Below are 20,552 nucleotides of genomic sequence, written 5' to 3'. Positions count from 1 at the left end.
ACTGTGATGGTCCGAACAGGGAACCACATTCTGTCAAGGTTAAGCGCTGTGGTTTCAGCATCCGCGCTCTCCGCGGAGAAGGAGGCGGCAGGGCCTGTGCTGTCCTGTGAGGCTTCTGTCCACTTCTTGTTTTGTGTCTGAAAAAATTGCAGAGGCGCAATAGACTGGAACTGGCGACAGGGCGAAAGAGGGGGAGGGGTGGGGGGGGGGGGTTTGGAGACCGCCAATGCAGCGTAATTTGGGGATCTCCAGCCGTGGCTCCCGCGTAGCTGGCTGACGTAACTCTGGGGCAGGTTGCACTACGTCCGTCTTTTGCAGACAGCGGCGGGAAATTGCGCCCGCGCCTGGGAAGGGTAAAAACCACTGCGGAGAACGCTGATCGGATCTAGTTTACCGGCCGGACGGGACCGGCCTCGCCGTAGGAGAGGGGGGTCGTGCGTGCCGGCGCTCTGTCGTATATATAACTGGGTGAGCGCGCCGGCGTCGTAGACAGCACGGAGCCGGTCCGCAGTAGGTCCACTTCACAACAGCAGCTCGCGCGCCAGAGCCACTCTCGCTGACCATGGGGCTCTCCGAGCTGCCGCATACGCGGGAAGAGATCATCGATGACGTAAGTTAAAACTACATTACGAGGTGCTCCCATCAAACACCAGTAGTTCGCCTAGTGTCTTCCAAACGATGCCCACAGCTACTCCTGGAAAGATAGTATAGAGAACGCTCTGAAGGCACGATCTACTTCAGTATTCCGGAAGCCATCGTACTGTGTTTAATAGAGTGTAGACCAGTATCACTTTCTTCTGTGTTTATTACAAAAAAAAAAAAAAAAAAATGGTTCAAATGGTTCTGAGCACTATGGGACATCGTAGGTCATCAGTCCCCTAGAACTTAGAACTAATTAAACCTAACTAACCTAAGGACATCACACACATCCATGCCCGAGGCAGGATTCGAACCTGCGACCGTAGCAGTCGCGCAGTTCCGGACTGAGCGCCTAGAACCACGAGACCACCGCGGCCGGCTGTGTTTATTACATCCAACGGTCGTCGGTATCCAACAACAGCTCCGAGTTGCTTATTATTTGCTCTCGTGGTCATTACTTGAGATGCTACCGAAAATAATTCAGTTGTACTGGAACGTGGGATCTTACAGTTCTGAGAGAAAGGTTCTCCACTATTCACAATTTCTTTCTAGTAGTGTCTATTTGTGAGGCTCTAGGACAGTCTAAACAAACTCGTGATGAATAGCGCAGTCCTTACATGAATCATCCCCATCTCATTTGTTAATTCAACTTCATAAGGGTCCAAGATGGACAAAGAATATTGATATCTTGGGCAGACGAGTTTTTGTATAGTACGTCAGGGGAAGACTTTCTGCTTCTTCATGAAATTATGATGGGAAATTTGAGATTTTCCAGACGAAATTAATCACATATGTTTGGCAAGGTTTCTTCAAACTAAAGACCGATGTATATAATAAAGTCATAACTTACGTGCCCCGTAGTAATTTTTTGGAACAGGTTAGACTACTAGACAGCCAACCCTGAAGGCCGGAGTAAAATTGCAATATAAATTTGGTAACATCTGCAATTTTATTACTTTTTTATCGCCAAGTAATACAAAGTAAAAGTTTGTATTGCAGTTACCGACCGTTCTACGGCTAATATATACTGTTTTGAGCACAGTCGCTACACACTATCTGCTTCCTCTGTGTGTATTTGTGCAGCCACTTCTTACAGTGAATGCACTGAATCCGGTTCACATACGGTCCGCTGTTTTCATAGTAGTTTATTTCACATACAATACAGTCGTTGTCTTCGGTAGTCGATTTAAAAAAAAAAATTCTATGTGTCGTTTAGTGACTGGAGAACGTTTTTTGGGTCAGTCCTTTTCTGTTGTGCTGCTTTTAAACTTTGTAGGGTTTCCTGATCTGTCAACACCGATGCCATTTTATTCCTCCTTTTCCCCGGTATTTCAAAAACTGGTATCGGTGCAATCTCTTGAAACGAGGTACAGGTTCCTGCTATAGCCGCAACACATTTGGATGCAATTTCTGCGCTTACAGATTCATTAGGAGAGTTGGATTCGGAGTTGCCAGATCCACCAAGAATGTTAGTTCCAACAGGACGCATCTTCGTAATCTCAAGGCATCATCTGCACATAAATGAATGAACAAAATAGGTATACGAGTGTCCATCTTTCCCCAAAGAAAATATGGCGTCTTACCCAGGTATCAGGATGAAATACGTATTCCAGTATGACAGCGAACTGGACGTAACTGGACGCACAAGTTTTTAAGTATTCTTGCGATTATTTTACAGCGTAAATATTAATACATAGTGCAGTTTTTTGTCTCCCAAAGAGGAAAAATATCCATTACAACAGCACCTACCGCATGTCTCTCGAGACTTCGACTCTAGGAAGCAGTGAACCACTGGGTTCTCAGCTCTCTTGAGACAGTGAAGTAACAGCAGAAAATAGGCATCATTGCCCGATTACCATCTCCCCCTGATTTATTCTAAATTATCACCTTCATAGGTGAATGATACAATCTTTAAGACTTTTCTGGTGTATCTCATTGTCAGCCTGGCGTCTGCCTTTCCTATGTCATTTATATTTCGTCATTTCGCATAATCTTTCGTGAAAAATATAATCTGTATAGATGTTGTGTGCTGCGCCTTTGACCCGAAATAAAAAAATCATCTTCTTTCGAGCAGATGTTTGACGATTTGATGGCGCCCACTGACTAATCGTGGATTACATAATCAACCAATATGTGGTCTTTTCGTCTATTTGTGTACAATAGATTTACTTATGTTGATGGGCAGCTACCAGTCTTGGCACAAGCGCTTGTGTTCTTCAAGTTTTCCTTTTATTCGGAACAATTTGCTAATGATCTGATCTCTATATTCTTTGGAATAGTTTTAGAGAGCCACAGATATCGTCCGCGAGGTAAATTACACATATGCGAGCGTTAAAACAACTGCCACGCTTCCCGAAGGGATGGCAATAATGACTTTTATGTTTGACGCTGTCTCTCCAACAAGAATGACATACATGTCCTGTTTAACAAGTCTTCAGTTGAACTGCGTATCGGATCCAATATTCAACAAGCACTCTTTTTGTTATCTCCCAAACGCCGAAATACATAAACACATTCGCCTATTCTAAGAGATAACTGGCGATAGTGGCGTAGCACAGTAATGGTTCAAATGGCTCTGAGCACTATGGGACTTAACTTCTGAAGTCATCAGTCCCCTAGAACTTAGAACTACTTAAACCTAACTAACCTAAGGACATCACACACATCCATGCCCGAGGCAGGATTCGAACCTGCGACCGTAGCGGTCGCGCGGTTCCAGACTGTAGCGCCTAGAACCGCTCGGTCACCTAGGCCGGCAGCACTGTAATACTTGCTTGCATATGTTCTGTGACCGTTGTAGACTGTAACAGCCGATTCGTATTTTCAAACACACAGGACGTTCCCTCATTCCAATGGCCTACCGTGAACTGCAGGTAGAAGGTACTTTCGATACAGAATCTAACAGGTGCTCCATCAAGTACACTGACCTTTCCTCTATCAAAAGTCTTCAGTTGCTTTTCAATTTCGGATTCAATTATTTCTATAATTATTATTTTTTCGCCCTTGAGACGCTGAAAGAATGTGGGAACCATGATGTGATTTTTCTCGGCTGAATTAATTTCAGAAGACAAAATGTTGTATTTCAGCCCTCGTTTTATCATCTCCTGCTATGGTGCGATCATGATCAATTAATATCCATACACAGTCCATGAGCGCCGATTTTACGAAGTACTTAGAAGTTTTCTGGATTTCTTAATAACTCAGTAGATAGTCTCTTTATTGAACACTTCTTGGGTCACTGTTCATACGCTTTTATGAGTTGGTTTAGTTCTTGTGGCTATATGCCGTGGCTGAATGTATCAAACTTTGCATAAATCCTGGTGTTGCAAAGACGTCCCATCCTAGGGAATCTGACCAAGTGAAGAGCCTAACTCCTGTACGGGGTTGCGAAGACCATACAGTGCATCGCTGCCATGCTGCCATGGCTTAGCTTCCGAACTTTTCACAACATTTTATGGCCAGAGTACAGCACACTGTTGATGGTGAATTATCCTTCAATATGCACTTTAAATTCTGCGATCGGGAATGTAGTTTTTAAAATACCTACTAACTTAGCTGACCAAGAGCCACTTTAGCGAGGCAAAGGTACGTAATTCAGTTTCCATTCGATACTACGACTTCCTTTCGGACAGTTACAATAACTGGCATGAAAGTATTTTTGATAAGTATTTATGATGTGAAATAAGGCAAAGCGGACCGTGTTTCACGTTCCTTGATAACCTGTTGGCGCAAACCCTTGTCCCTCTGCCTTCTCAATATATCGGTTCATTTAACAGATTGCAGAATATCAGATTGCATAGAGCTCTGTGATTTTTGACTCAGTATTCGGCTTGTGGCTGCTTCAGTACTAAGCTGTATGTTGGCCTTATTCTGCAGAACAGGCTTATTTTCTTGTCAAGTTTGGGTGGTGGTGGTACGGTCCTATGGGACGAAACTACTGAGGTCATCGGTTCCTAGGCTTACACAGCACTCAATCTAACTTAAACTAACCTACTCTAAGGACTACACACACCCCCATGCCCGAGGGAGGACTCGAACCTCCGACGGGGGGAGCCGCGCGAACCGTGGCACGACGCCGTTGACCGCGCGGCTCGAGTTTGGGAAAGACAAGCTTTACGTTATTATACGTCAGCCAAGTCATTAATAGTGTCTTTCGCACTCTCTCTATAAAACGTTGACAGAAGACTCGTTATTCAACTTAGAAAGTTCGTACACAATCTGATCATAGTAAATGTGCTCCGTTATCTGTGTTGCCAATAGAGTCAAGTAACGGTCGTGTACATTTTCCTTGCGTTTGAACTCAGATAAACTCAGTTTGTTTGTGCCATGACAAAAATACGTTGTGTATGTGCTCAGAGATAAATATGAGCAAACCACAGGTTATTGTTGTCCCAGTTTGGCGTGAGAAACGCGTAAATCTGAAAGTGACATCAAATTTAGAATATAAATAACTTACTAGTGAGCTATGCATTTCACTCTTTTTCACTGCCTTATTTTATTGTACTCGGAGGTCGATTTTTAATATACAGTGCTTTACTAGGCATAGTCCCTTAAAGACAGTATGTTCTTACTATTCTCCTGCATATGTTAGTACGTGTTTATGTGTGTGTGTGTGTGTGTGTGTGTTTGTGTGTGTGTGTTTAGTAACGTTATTGCGGACAAGATTAGCGCTTAGAGACAGCATCATTCGTGTGTTACAACGCTTTGATTTAACAGGGTAAAAAATCCGCTTCAATTGCTAGTGATTTCTTGTTTAATGTAGGACTTGTTTCGAGGCCCAGAGTTTCATCTTCATCGCCAAACATTTATGTTTCCGTAATTATTTGGTGGCACATGAAGATGAAGCTGTAGGCTTCGAAACCAGTCGTGCAATAAACGAGACATTAATGGCAACTGAAGCGGATTTTTTATTCTCTTAATATGTTCTTTAGTTACAGATGTTTGCCTGATCAAATCATTTGATTTAATTCAGAGTCGTCATTTGATTACTGCTTTGCATGAAAAGCCTGATGAAATTGTAAAGTTTGCGGTGTGTTTTGTGTTGTAGCCGATGCTAATGACGGGAGGCAACTACATCAAGGAGGGCCTCGACTCCGCCAAGAGCATCTGCCTCATCTTCTCGCCGGGAGAAAAGGACCAGGTCGGCGGGCTCGCCAAATGCCTCAAGCTCTTCGAGGTGAGTCCTTCTCCAATTCTTTTCTTTATTCACGTGAAGTACTTCTGATTTACTGAGCGCGCCATATTGTAATCCGAACAAACGTTTCATTCACTATTACAAGTGCTCTTCATAAGAGTACGTCACATAATAAGACCACTAGCTGTAGTGCCCCTAACACTGGTTCGTTTTATAAAACGTCGCAATCACAAATTCAGAAGAATTTTAAGGAAACTCAGTGCGGCCGCGAAAGCGTTCATATGCAGGGTGATTCCGTGAAGATGTTACAAGCTTTCAAGGATGATGGAGAAGGGTAAATGTATCAAAAAAAATGGTTCAGATGGCTCTAAGCACTATGGGACTTAACATCTGAGGCCATCAGTCCCCTAGACTTAGAACTACTTAAACCTAACTAACCTAAGGACATCACACACATCCATGCCCGTAGCAGCAGCGCGGTTCCGGACTGAAGCGCCTAGAACCGCTGGCCACAACGGCCGGCGTTAAATGTATCAATGTGAGATAAGCGACCTTACTTGGGTAAGGCGAAAATCTACTCAAGTTCCTCCTTAGCCTCGCGCAGTCCTCAAACTAAGGGCCACAGCTACCGAACCCTGATTATGTACAGAATTCCAGCTGAATACTCACCGGTAATGTCAGATAATTTCCCCTGTTGATGGATTAGTAAAGTGCAAGAAGTAACTTAATGTCAGAGAGACCGAAAATCCTAAGTCTACGGTACAGTGATAATGAATTCCACTTACCTGCACAAGTTTCATAAACCGCTGCATTTACAACAGTTGTTCAAAATGGCGCCCCAGCGTCAATGCAGGCATGGCATCGTCGTACAGAGTTTTGTCGTATCCCTTCTAATATCCCCGGTGTCGTTTGAACAACGTAGCATGCAGCGAGAATTCTTACCAGGAGGCCCACTTCAGTCTCGACAGGCATCTCATACACCAGGCTTTTAATATGGCCGCACAAGAAGAAATCAAGTGAGACCAGGTAGGTGGACGTTCTCGTCACGAAACAGGACCTCCTCTACCTACCCCCGTTTCAGGAACTGCCTGATCCACGAACCCTCAGTTTAACCTGAAGTGGAGATTTATCGTGTTGGAACCACATACATTGACGAATAACAAATGGGACACGTTCCAGCGATCTGGGTAGTATGTATCTGGTAAACACTGTGTGCACTGTAGCATTTAAGCGAGTAGGAAGAAGAAACGGACCTAATATGTAATCACTGCCTGCGCCTTCCCATCCGTTGGCAGATAATCTGTGTTGATGGCTCTTCACAGGTGTACGTGTGCATTCTCATCGCCCTAAACATGACTGCGACTATTTGGCCCTCCGTTTCTTGTGAAACAGGCTTCTACCCTGAAAAGTATATACGCAGGAAAGTGAGTATCGACTACATCTACATATCTACATCTATATATGTACTCCGCTAGCCACCAAGCGGTTTGTGGCGGAAGGCACTATTCGCACCAAAGTCATATTCCCCCTCCCCTTTGTTCCACTCGCGGAACGCGAGAGGAACAAGCGACTGTCCGAACGCCTCAGTACGATCACTAATTTCCCTTATATTTGAATGGTGATCATTGCGCGATATGAAAGTTGGTGGTAATAATAGATGCTCTACATCCTCGGCGAAGATCGGATTTTGGAATTTAGTGAGCAGCCCCTTCCGTTTAGCGCGTCGTCTATCTGCAAGTGTGTCCCACTTCAAACTATGAGATTTGTAAGGCTCTCGCGATGGCTAAATGTACCAGTCACGAATCTTGCCGCTCTTCTTTGGACCTTCTCAATCTCTTGAATCAGACCCAACTGGTAAGGGTCCCATACAGACGAACAATACTCTAAGACAGGACGAACTAAAGTATGGTAAGCAATTTTCTTTGTTGAAGGGCCGCATCGCTTCAGGAACCTACCAATAAAGGCGCTGCACAACCATTGGCTGAAAACAACACGAGGTCAGGAGTCCGCAGAAATCAAAGCACGCACTTCCTGTGGACGATAGATATGTAGCTGAATTTTTCCGTAATACTCGCCACACAGTACTCTGCGAAACATTTATTTCACGTGCAACTGATCGAGAGCTGATTGCAAGCGTCTCACCCACTCAGGCAAGCACTGCATCTTCAAAGTCGCGAGTCCGTGTAGTTCGTCATCCTCCCTGGTCCTTGTGCTGTGGTACCAACTGACCTGTTTCACGATATCACTGGAACAGACTTGGAAACATGGTGTGAGCAGGATGTCTTGCAGGCCGGTGTTTGGTTCTATACAAAGTTTGCGCTTCTCTGCTGCTTTCACTTGCTTGCACATACACGAAGATCATGTCTGCAAGTTCCGTCACCGGGTACAACTCCATTTGGTTAGGGCTGATCAATGTTATTACTTCAACTTGTAGACATGTACTGGAGTCTACTACAGTACCGACATTGTATACCAGGATTGATCATATCAGTAAAACGTACGCCACCTACAATGGATCAGTTGATCATCCCAACATTTACACATAGGTGTTCGTCAGGATTCCCCAGCCCTATAATCTTAGAAAAACGGTTCCGATACACGTCTTCTGCTGCCAGAGGTACCAGAAAGATATTAGCTTATAATTTTCCACTCGATTATTTCCGAACGAGGAACAAATTACCTCTAATTGATATCTTTACCCTTCTCCATCATCCACGAAAATTTATGCCGTCATCACGGAATAACGCTGTATATCAGTTCTCGAAATTGTTTAACAACTCATTAAGTGTTGTAGAAACCGACAAGTTACTTACAGCTAACTTCAACACCCATTAATTCGAGACACACACGCTAGAAGAGACGGATAAGGTTTTCACTTAAGTTTTATTGTTTGCTGTGTCCCTAGACAACACAAATTCACCCCTCTAAACCCACAGCCAGTGATAAGGACTGTATGCGTACTATGCACAGAAAAATTGCTTATGTGTAGGCCACTCACAAACAAAATAGCAATTTATTCCTATCTATCTCCCTTGAGGAATTGGACGTTTCTGTGGGGTTTTCGACTGCTACGATGGCTTGCGATAAATTAACTTAGTCTGTTTTTTCAGTTACCATATAATCAGTAAATCACGAGGCGCAACGGCAGCTCGTATCAACCTCAAGTATCTCGTTCTTGCCTTGTATTAGCTATTCGCATCTTCATAGCAAACTAGTTTCTCGTCCGTCATTCTGGTAAGTCTCCACTGCCAGTTACATAGACACGCGAAAACATGTTTGCTCACTTTCACTCCCTTAGGCTTCAAGGTTATGTAGTAGTGTGCTTTCCTAAAGGATGTTCTTTGCCCAGTGAGGGCTACCAGAACAGTTTACACTGTTAGTTCGCGGACTTCATGTAGACCGCTGCTCGAGGGTCTAATAAGAATTACGCCACACTTGTTCCAGTTTATACACTTCCTCACATTGCTTTCAGTTGTAAACACTAGCTCAGTTAAACCTAGTTCAGCATTTCTCAGTGAACACGAACAGCACTTGGGCAACATTTTCTTAAAAAGAACACAGAAAATTTGTGCACTGAAATGAAACTTCCTGGCAGATTGAAACTGTGTGCTGGACCGAGACTCGAAATTGGGACCTTTGCCTTCCGCGGGCAAGTGCTCTACCATTTGAGCTACCCAAGCACGACTAACGTCCCGTCCTCACAGCTTTACTTCAGCCAGACCACGTCTCCTACTATCCAAACTTCACAGAAGCTCTCCTGCGAACTTTGCAGAACTAGCACAACTGGAAGAAAGGATATTGCGGAGACATGTCTTAGCCACAGACTGGGGGATGTTTCCAGAATGAGATTTTCACTCTGCAGCGGAGTGAAAAACTCATTCTCGAATTTCTGCACTATTCTGCAGGCTCCATTTACAACTACCCTCCAACATAAATTCATATCTTCCCGTTTCATGGCACGCGCTTTGCCACTGAACCACTAAGCCCGACGACGGCAATTTTTTGTTGTGGTTTGATGCAGCTCTCCATGCTATTCTATCCTATGCAAGCTTCTTTATCTATCAGTAACTATTGCACCCTACATCCTTCTGAATCTGTTAAGTGTATTTATCTCTTGGTCCCCTTCTACGATTTTTACCCTCCACGTGACCTCCAATACTAAGATGGTGATCGCTTGATCCCTCAGAACACGTCTTACCGACCAATCCCTTCTTCTGGTCAAGTTGTGCCACAAATTCCTCTTCTCCTCAATTCTATTCAGTACCTCCTCATTAGTTACGTTATATACCCATCTAATCTTCAGCATTCTTTAGTAGCAACATATTTCGAAAGCTTCTATTCTCTTCTTGTCTAAACTATTTATCGTCCATGTTTCACATCCATCGTTGGCTACACTCCATGAAAATACTTTTAGAAAAGACTTCCTGACACTTAAATCTGTACTCGATGTTAACAAATTTCTCTTCTTCAGAAACGCTTTTCTTGTCATTGCCAGTCTACATTTTATATCCTCTCTACTTCGACCATCATCAGTTATTTTGCTCCCCAAATAGCAAAACTCATCTGCTACTTCAAGTGTCTCATTTCCTAATCTAATTGCCTGAGCATCACCTGATTTAATTGGACTATATTCAATTATCCCCGTTTTGCTTTTGTTGATGTTCATCTTATATCCTCCTTTCAGACACTGTACATTCCTCTGAACTGCTCTTCCAGGTCCTTTTCTGTCTCTGATAGAATTACGAAGTCATCGACAAACCGCAAAGTTTTTATTTCTTCTCCATGGATTTTAATTCCTACTCCAAATTTTTCTTTTGTTTCCTTTACTGATTGTTCAATATACAGATTGAATAACATCGGAGAGAGGCTACAGCCCTCTCTCACTCCCTTGTCAACCACTGCTTCCCTGTTATAACTGCCATCTGGTTTCTGTACAAATTGTAAATAGCCTTTCGCTCCCTGTATTTGACCCCTGCCACCTTCAGAATTTGAAAGAGAGTATTCCAGTCGACATTGTCAAGAGCTTTCTCTAAGTATACAAATGCTAGAAACGTAGGTTTGCCTTTCCTTAGTCTATCTTCTAAGATAAGTATTGCCTCACGTGTTCCAATATTTCTGCGGAATTCAAACTGATCTTCCCCGAGGTCAGCTTCTACCAGTTTTTCCATTCGTCTGTAAAGAATTCGCGTTAGTATTTTGTAACAGTGACTTATTAAACTGATAGTTCGGTATAATTTTCGCATCTGTCAACACCTGCTTTCTTTGGGATTGAAATTATTATATTCTTCTTGAAGTCTGAGGGTATTTCTCCAGTCTTATACGTCTTGCTCATAAGATGGTAGAGTTTTGTCAGGACTGGCTCTCCCAAGACTATCAGTTGTTCAAATGGAATGTTTTCTACTCCCAGGGCCTTGTTTCGACTTAGGTCTTTCAGTGCTCTGTCGAATTCTTCACGCAGTATCATATCTCCCATTTCATCTTCATCTACATCCTCTTCCATTTCCATAATATTGCCCTCAAGTACATCGCCCTTGTATAGACCCTCTATATACTCCTTCCACCTTTCTGCTTTCCCTTCTTTGCTTAGAACTGGTTTCCCATCTGAGCTTTTGATATTCATACAGGTGGTTCTCTTTTCTCCAAAGGTCTCTTTAATATTCCTGTAGGCAGTATCTATCTTACCACTAGTGATATATGCCTCTACATCCTTACATTTGTCCTCTAGCCATCCCTGCTTAGCCATTTTGCACTTCCTGTCGATCCCATTTTTGAGACGTTTGTATTCCGTTTTGCCTGCTTCATTATCTGCATTTTATGTGAATTGCAAAAACTATTGTTCTTTTCTGATTGCTGGTTTTTCTAAAATATTTTATACGACATCATCTCTGTGTATTCCACAATGCTGTAACCGATTCGACCAGCAACTGGTAGTCTTTAGATTGTCAATGGTTAAAGAGAGACAAATAATTGTTTTTGAATCTATAAAATCTGCTAAGTAACTATGTACGTAATGACAAAAAAGAATAAAATTATACGTAAACGCACATACTGTAAGCGGTAATGTAACGTTCCCGTTGCGTTATCAGCAGTACTACAGGCAACAGAAGAAGCCAAGGGTTTTCATAGGTGTAGCTAAATCCTCTTTTTGTCTATCATACATCTGAATTAACGAATAGCTTCTTCGGCAGGTTTTATAGTCGCATCCAGTAGAACAATGTGACAATTTTTAAACACGTGAAGAGTTCAGAATTTGTAAAAATGGGGTTAGTGGTTCACTGTGACTTGATGACGAGCATGCATTAAACAAGGAAATCATTGAATAGGAGTAGTAATTAAGAATACTAAAGCAATGTAGTGCAGGTGGAAGAACAATTAGTTGGCTCAATTCAGGCCAAACGAGGACTCTTTCTCAAAGCTCGAACCGCAGCTCCAAATGTGATAGTTTTCTGCTGCCTTTTTTGTGTTATTTCAAGGCAGGGTGGTGTCTGTACCATATTATAACATTGCTAACAAAGATGTTTTCTTGGGATAGGTTCATTTCAGCAGAAAGTGATGAGGAATGAAGGTAAGGCTTTAACGTCTGGTCGAGGACGAAACGTTAGTGCTGACCACGGAAAATACGAGTATTGATGTTCGTGGCAGAGTGTTGATTTGAACTGCTTTTTTGTAAAATGCGTGATCAGTTTCATACTCAGTTCCCCAATATGAGTCCATTGCATTAATCACTGTATCGCCTTCACTTGCTTGCACGAGATGGTCCACGACTGCGCAGGCCTGAAAGGCTATCCAAAACGATGGACACCAGCGTGACAGCTAGGCTGCGACTTCCACCGACTGCCCTCACTCAGGGAAAACAGCTCTCGCAGCGTTCTTCTTAGCCACGCAGCAATTGGAGACCCCATAAACCTGGGGACACCAACACACCGAAAAGATCGCATCCAACTTTAATTCGATGTTTGTAGAAGGTTTAATGCAGCTACACTTACTGGAAATTTCGTATCATAATCGGACAGTTTTTAGGTTCCGCACCTCACTCGGTTAAAACGGAATCTTTATAGCATCACTTTGAAGCTTATAACTCAATGCATTCAAAAGTTACGGCCATTATTGGTCATATATTTTGATACTCGCAAACTCACTCTTCAAAACCTATACCGTACTTTCCGTTGACCTAGAATCATGAAATTCGTCAAGTAGTAAGGTTTCAAAATATAAGTAAAGGAAAAAATTCTAAGATTGTTAATTTGCAAGTACACCACATGAAAAAAATTTTTTGTCATATGTTATCTGTTAACACCCATTTTCTCAGGAACGAGTAAGAGTATCAAGTTGAAATTTGTGTTACGTACGAAGGTCTATCGTTCCTTCTTAGGATAAAAACGTAAGCTTCTAAGTCAATGTAACAAAAAGATAGGGACATTTATTTCAGACATTTGGTACTCGTAAAATCACTCATCAAAACCTATAGGGTGATTCTCGTTGACCTAGAACCATGAAAGTGGGCAAGAAGCAAGATTTCTCAGTATAAGTAAAGGAAATACTCAGAAAGTCGTTAGTTTGTAAGCTTATCGCACAAAACATATTTCTTTTGTCATTTGTATCCGACTTCAAATTCAAAATTAAAACATTCTCCAAAGCCTTCTAATTCCCGGAACCGATATCTTGCCCTCATCAGCGTAAGTAGCAGACAAAAATGGTCAAGAGTCTCGATTCTCGGGATGGATGAATTGTGTATATAGATAATTAAGTTCGTAAGGAACTATCAGAGAGCGATTGCTACTCGTTCGTGCCTGGCTTTTTTTCTTTTACATAGCCAATGATGCCTATCTTTTACATTTCTAGCGAGAGCTTGTGTTCCGGAAAAACTATTACAGAATTGAACCCTCTGTTCCAAATTTTCATGCTTTTCGTGTGAAAAAGGGTTTAAAATGTGAATTTCTGGAAGCTGCTCATCTTTTAGAATGTACATCGCTGTGATTTAGGATCTAAATCTACAGCTACATATATCCCCCGGAAATTAGTCAAGGCCATCTGCTGCGTCATATGACGTCGGTTCAAACGCCAGTGACTGGTTTCATCACGTTATACAATTCAGCATCCTAATAAAAGATGCATACTTAAGCTAAAACCATATTTGCTGTGTAATCACGACAGATAACGTCGCAATAAACAGCCTGAAATGGGGGATGAGGCAATTTCAGAAGACATTGGTCAACATTAAAGCAATGCAACTGTAGCTGTTACGAATGGCTGTTTGGCTGAATGCGGCGGTTTTCGATTCAGGTTGTAATATTTATGAAGACCTGTTCTTACTCAGGCACATAGTTACGGCTTGCATAGTTATCGAGTGTTTTCCCAGCGTGAGGTGTCACAGGCATAAAAATGGCAGCGAACACACACGATGTGCTACTATTTATAAGCTATACTAGAAATTTTCCGATTCGAGATGGTTTACAAAGAATCGGAGCACTTAAGATGGGAAACAGGTACATGCAAAGGTATTTCCAGCCTTAAGTGCATCGTAATAGAATAAAAATCTGCTTCAATTGCCAGTAATTTCTTATTTATTACACGACCGGTTTCGAAGTCTAAACCATCTTCAGGTGTCACCAAACAATTATGGAAATGGAAATGTGTCGGCTGTCGAGGCAGGCGCCCCAGTTGATGGTCCTACGCTCCATTTCGTTTGTTTGTCGGGGGTGTGACCCATCGCGGCACACTGTCCGACTACCACACAATTATGTTTCCAAAATTTGTCCTGGCATTAGAAGATCAAGCTTTAGGTTTCGAAACTGATGATGATATAAATAAGAAATTACTGGCAACTGAAGGGCATTTTCATTCTGTTAATATGTTCCTCAATTGCGGCTGTTCGCCTGATGAAATATTTTGTATTAAGTGCATTGACTGTGTGTAACCATCAGGAACGGCAACATTTTTAATGTAGTTCGTAAAACAACACGAACAATAGCACATCGGATGAATTCTTTGTGATCTTATGCCTGTGGCAGTTTACTTCGGGTAACCACTCGAAAATAGCGATATAGCGATATAAGCCGTGACTAAGAAGAGGTCTTAATAAATGAGAAGAAAACTGTCGCCTTCATTCAATAAATTTGTAGCTGTGGTTCCCACAACGAAGAAGATGTAAGAACGACACATTCTAGCAACATGTTCTGTGTCATCTGTTAGCAAGGCAAACGAAGCGCAAATCGTTACCGGTGCTGTGAATAATATTTGATCCGATGTTTCCTCAGGTGGTTCGTAATTTATTTTCATTGACGTCAGCAGCCTGTCATTCTGTAATTCTTCCTCTATCTCAGTTGGTTTCCTGGAGTTCTCATATTTCAGAAATTTATGAGAGGTGTATAAATTTAGAGGATTTCTTACATTTATTTCTCAGATTACATTATTCCTACAACTTTTGTATTTATTTAAGGGAAGTGAAATTATTATTATTAGAATTGTTATTGTTATATTACAGATCTAGTGCTTAGAAAGCCATTCACAAAATTCCTCCAAAGTTGTTTCGAATAGCCCTTTCTAGTGAAATTTTCCATTAAGTTCTCTAAATTGGCTATTAAGATTTTTGTTATTGTTTTTCAGTGTGTTTACTTTGAGAAGGATGAGTGGACTGCAGTACTGTAAACAAACGTATTTCAAGGTAGTTTTTGTTCTGATCTTTATCGTGGCAGATGGCTTCTATGCATTGTTCCTGTAAAAGAGAGATTGTTTCTGACTTATCGTAGCAGGTGGTGAAACACCTCGACAGCATGCCATGTTTTATGCGGTAATCGTCGAAATATGAAAACAGTTGCCACAGATGTGAAGTCTCTGTGTAGTCAATTAATAATGAAAGATTCACTCAGTCAACTTGAATTTTACGATCTTCCAGCGCAAGCAACGAAATTTGAATTCTGAGGACTTATTTTGCGAGGAACAGTGAACAGTGAGACATCAAATAGCGACTATACGATAATCAGAAGTGTGAATGTTGTTCAGTCAGTGATCAAGAACTTATTTTTAACTGTGGGTTCCTTTTTGAGAAACTTTTCTAAGCCTCCGCTATGAGTAAATAAAAAGTGTACCGTGCACTACAGATTCAGTGCATGTTTTACAGGTGGAACGAGTGTGAATAACAACAGACCTTAACTAAATTCCTTAATAATACATCAGCGACTGTAATTTCCAGAAAATCTATTTAAAAACAGGTCTTTACTTCAATTTCGTGAAGAATAATTGGAAAAATTACAGTATATTGGGAATCTTATTTTTAAGCTTACTCTAGTTTAAACCAACTCGTTTCACTTTATTTGTAAAGCATCGTACATGGTGGTTCAGTACGTGTTTACGTTAAGTAGAATTAAAAACTGTTTTGCTTACTAATGTGATGTGTGTGCACGTTATTTACGACGCTTATTGCTCCTTTTCACATGTTTTGCAAAACAACTGGCTTTTCCTTCCAATGACAGCAACACTTGCAGTCGATCCGCTTGAATTCCCTTTCACTGGGGAAAGTAGACGTTCCACTTTCAGGGTATGCTATCGCTGTAGTACAAGTACTACATGTTTATAAAGAATTTACGTATACTTCAGCTTGACTACGTAGTCGATATGATAACGCACACTAATGCGTCAGGACGCAGAGGTAACCAGCTAGAATCCTAATTGTCTAATAATATTTCAGCGCCAGCATCTAACCCGTAGCACGATACGCAGTTTCTAATCGTCAGACTGCATCGTCTCAATCTGCGACCATGAACCTCGATGGCGGAGTTAGTTTTGGTTGTAGAAGTCTGTGTTTTGCTTGTTCAAGTATCGTTCAACCTCGAAAAGCGGCTCATCGTCATTTTGGAAATGCCTGAAACGCAATGGCTTCCTCATCCGAAGAAATGGGAAGGATTCACTGGGTGTCACGTCAGGACAATACAAGAGACAAGGCAAAATTTGACAGCCCAAAGACGCGGCGTTTGTGGCTGTCTCGTGCAGCTGGGCCGTTTTAGTGTCGCAAAAACTACCTCCTCGGACAGCTCCCCGCAACGTTTTGCCTTGGCAGACTCCCTTAATCTCGTCAGCAGGTTTAGTTAGTATGCCTCTGTGACGGTTTGCCCCTTACAAATATAATCTATTAGAACAACACCATGGCAGTTCCAAAAAACAGCATCACATTCCACAATAGGGTATGAGCCTACACCTTTTTCGTCGGTGGTGTGTCCTCAGGTTTTCCTGCTGATTGGTTTCTTCGATTTGGGGTTATAGCATTCACCCAGCAGTCATCCTTGGTCATAAGGCGTATAAAGAAGTGATCTGCATTAGCCTTACACAGCAGCAACTTCCCTGCTGCTGCATCGTTTCGTCAGGCTTCGTGAATGGGTGTGTGCAGTCGCGGCACATCAGCGGGCGGCGACCTTTGTCATGTTCGAAATGTCTTGCTAGACTTTGGAAACTTATATGTCACTAATTTTCACTTTTTCCCCTCTAGCCGTGGTTGTAATACACAGGTCTTCCAGCACACGGGCCTAAACTTCTATTGCTATTCACAGCGCTTCACAGAGAGATGGCCCTCCATTCTTCTTCACTGAAATTTATTTGACCACATAGGTAGTGTCACCTAACTACTGTGTGTGTTGTAGCACTGTTCCCCTTCCACTTTATGAGCGGTTTGTACCATTTTGTTTTGGTTCCTCCAGTGACGTTCCGTGGTTCTGTACGCGCGTGTTTCAATGTGTACCAGGACTGCAGAGATGTAGCCACAAAGAAACAAGAAATTGATTAGATAACACTATTTTTTCGAGTTGATCATTATGACTAACCCTTGTACTGAGTCAAATACCAAACCTCTTTACAGTCCACAATGGTGCTTCTGTTGACTGTGAACGTGGAAGTGAGGTTCTGCGGCCATCTTGACGGTATTCTACATAGGATACACTCTGAGCCAGTACCCTCTGTTTGCTTTCAGTTTCATAAGCACCCATAACGCTAAGCTGTGTAAGTATTCATCGGTCATCCAAATGATACAGATAAACGCTTAACACACTATGCCGGAGAACGAAGACAGAGCCAGTTTGGTGCATTCCACAAACGGACGTAGCAGTGCGTCGTGGCGTCCATGTTTCTAGTAACGACTACGAAACGCATTGGGATACTTTACAGCAATAATATTTGAGTTTCCTTAAGCCTTGGCAACGGTTCTGCTTTGCCTGCAGAAACACTCGGTGAACCTGATGCACATCGAGTCGCGGTCGTCGCAACGGTTCCCCAGCCAGTATGAGTTCATGGTGGAGTGCGCGCCGGGCGGAGACATCGGCGGCGCCGTGACCAACCTGCGGCAGAGCTCCGCCTACTTCCAGATCATCTCACGCAACCACAAGGACAACAGAGGTGAGTTGCCCGCCAAGTGTCTTCTTAAAGTAAAGTTCTGGCACAATCCCATACTTGAAAACACAATTATTTGCCCATTTGTAACTACATAAAACAGCGTGCTGGACTGTGATTCGAATTCGGGTTCCTACCTTTTGCGGACCAACTACTAAAAATACCTTTCTATACGTGTAACTTGTTGCAATTTTAGACCTATCGGGAAAAACATTCAAACATAGCACAGATACCTAAATCTTCAAAAATGTTCTGTCAAATACATTTGCATTTACATAACTAACAGTTTGAGACCCTCTATTCACATTATAGATCAGAAACGAGGCGAGTGCAAGTGTAATGTTGAGGGTTGCATACACTAGAAGTCAAGGCGTCGCTGTTATGTCAGTGCTACACCGGCTTTCTTCCTTCCCGCTGTAATTCCGCGAGTATGAAAAGCCTAAGAACGGTGACGCTGTCGTCGGTTCCTGGTCGTTGACTCGTTCTCTCTTACTGAAGTATGCAAGAGAGTAGGGCTACTCGTGACGTACAGTATGGAAGCTGAGTGCAAGGTCGTACTGTTGTAAAATGACACCGACAGAGCGGAACGACCGATTGTGAGACTGTGGAAGGTGTAATATGAAAATAAAAAACGGCAGTGTATACATTACAAATAAAATGCCCTCTATGTGAATGCAGAAATCCTTCCACGGAACAGAAGGAGTTGTCAAGGAGAATCTTTCTCAGTTTGTTTTCGAATTTTACTTTGCTGTCTGTCAGACGTTTTATATCACTCGTTAAGTGAAGAAAAATTTTTATTGCAGCATTGTGCACCCTTTTCAATGCTAATGACAACCTTAATGTGGAGTAATTAACGTCATTTTATCTTCTGGCATCGTAATTACGTAGATAATTGTTCCTTCTGAACTTCAATGGATTATTTACAACAAATGTCATGAGGGAATAAATATACTGTGAAGCAGTAGCCAAAAAGCATAATTCCTTAAACATATGTGTATAAGATGATCGTGGGTGAGCACCACATATTGTTCTCACAGCAAGTTTTTGCGCAATGAAGACCCTCTTTCTTAAACATGAGTTACCTCATAACACTATTCCACATGACATATTGAACGAAATATGCAAAATATGTCAACTTACTGATTTTTCTCTCCCTAAGACATGTAATCTGATTTTTCTCTCCCTAAGATATGTAATGATTCTAAGTGTAAATGTGGCTGAACTAAGTTGTTTTAGGAGTTCGAAAATGTACTTTTTTTCAATTTAAATTCTCATCAGTATGGACACCTGAGAATTTTGAAGTTTCCACCATATGTACTATTTCCTAGCCATGTGTTAGTTACACTTTTCATTGATGTAGTATCCCCAGATGTGTGTGCGTGTGCGCTCACATGACTACATATATTAACCACAACGGAGGGGTATCTGTTGAGAGGCCAGACAAACGTGTGGTTCCTGAAGAGGGGCAGCAGCCTTTTCAGTAGTTGCAAGGGCAACAGTCTGGATGATTGACTGATCTGGCCTTGTAACAATAACCAAAACGGCCTTGCTGTGCTGGTACTGCGAACGGCTGAAAGCAAGGGGAAACTACAGCCGTAATTTTTCCCGAGGGCATGCAGCTTTACTGTATGATTACATGATGATGGCGTCCTCTTGGGTAAAATATTCCGGAGGTAAAATAGTCCCCCATTCGGATCTCCGGGCGGGGACTACTCAAGAGGATGTCGTTATCAGGAGAAAGAAAACTGGCGTTCTACGGATCGGAGCGTGGAATGTCAGACCCCCTTAATCGGGCAGGTAGGTTAGAAAATTTAAAAAGGGAAATGGATAGGTTGAAGTTAGATATAGTGGGAATTAGTGAAGTTCGGTGGCAGGAGGAACAAGACTTCTGGTCAGGTGACTACAGGGTTATAAACACAAAATCAAATAGGGGTAATGCAGGAGTAGGTTTAATAATGAATAGGAAAATAGGAATGCGGGTAAGCTACTACAAACAGCATAGTGAGCGCATTATTGTGGCCAAGATAGATACGAAGCCCACGCCTACTACAGTAGTACAAGTTTATATGCCAACTAGCTCTGCAGGTGACGAAGAAATTGAAGAAATGTATGATGAAATAAAAGAAATTATTCAGATTGTGAAGGGAGGCGAAAATTTAATAGTCATGGGTGACTGGAATTCGAGTGTAGGAAAAGGGAGAGAAGGAAACATAGTAGGTGAATATGGATTGGGGGACAGAAATGAAAGAGGAAGCCGCCTGGTCGAATTTTGCACAGAGCACAACATAATCATAACTAACACTTGGTTTAAGAATCATGAAAGAAGGTTGTATACATGGAAGAACCCTGGCGATACTAAAAGGTATCAGATAGATTATATAATGGTAAGACAGAGATTTAGGAA

At 42.1% G+C, this 20,552-nt stretch overlaps 1 protein-coding gene across 1 annotated transcript in view; it reads left to right on the top strand.

Moving 5' to 3' along the window:
- LOC124613053 (protein henna) overlaps positions 1-20,552 on the top strand; it is a 109,328-nt gene that overhangs the window by 65,687 nt on the left and 23,089 nt on the right. The window contains exons 3-4 of the mRNA XM_047141632.1: positions 5,687-5,815; positions 17,980-18,154. Of these exons, the coding sequence (XP_046997588.1) occupies positions 5,687-5,815; positions 17,980-18,154 (304 nt within the window). The remainder of the gene's footprint in view (positions 1-5,686; positions 5,816-17,979; positions 18,155-20,552) is intronic.

This window comes from Schistocerca americana, chromosome 1 (genome assembly GCF_021461395.2).
Source record: "Schistocerca americana isolate TAMUIC-IGC-003095 chromosome 1, iqSchAmer2.1, whole genome shotgun sequence".
Taxonomy (NCBI): Eukaryota; Metazoa; Arthropoda; class Insecta; order Orthoptera; family Acrididae; genus Schistocerca; species Schistocerca americana.
This window is presented reverse-complemented; position numbering and strand designations above follow the sequence as displayed.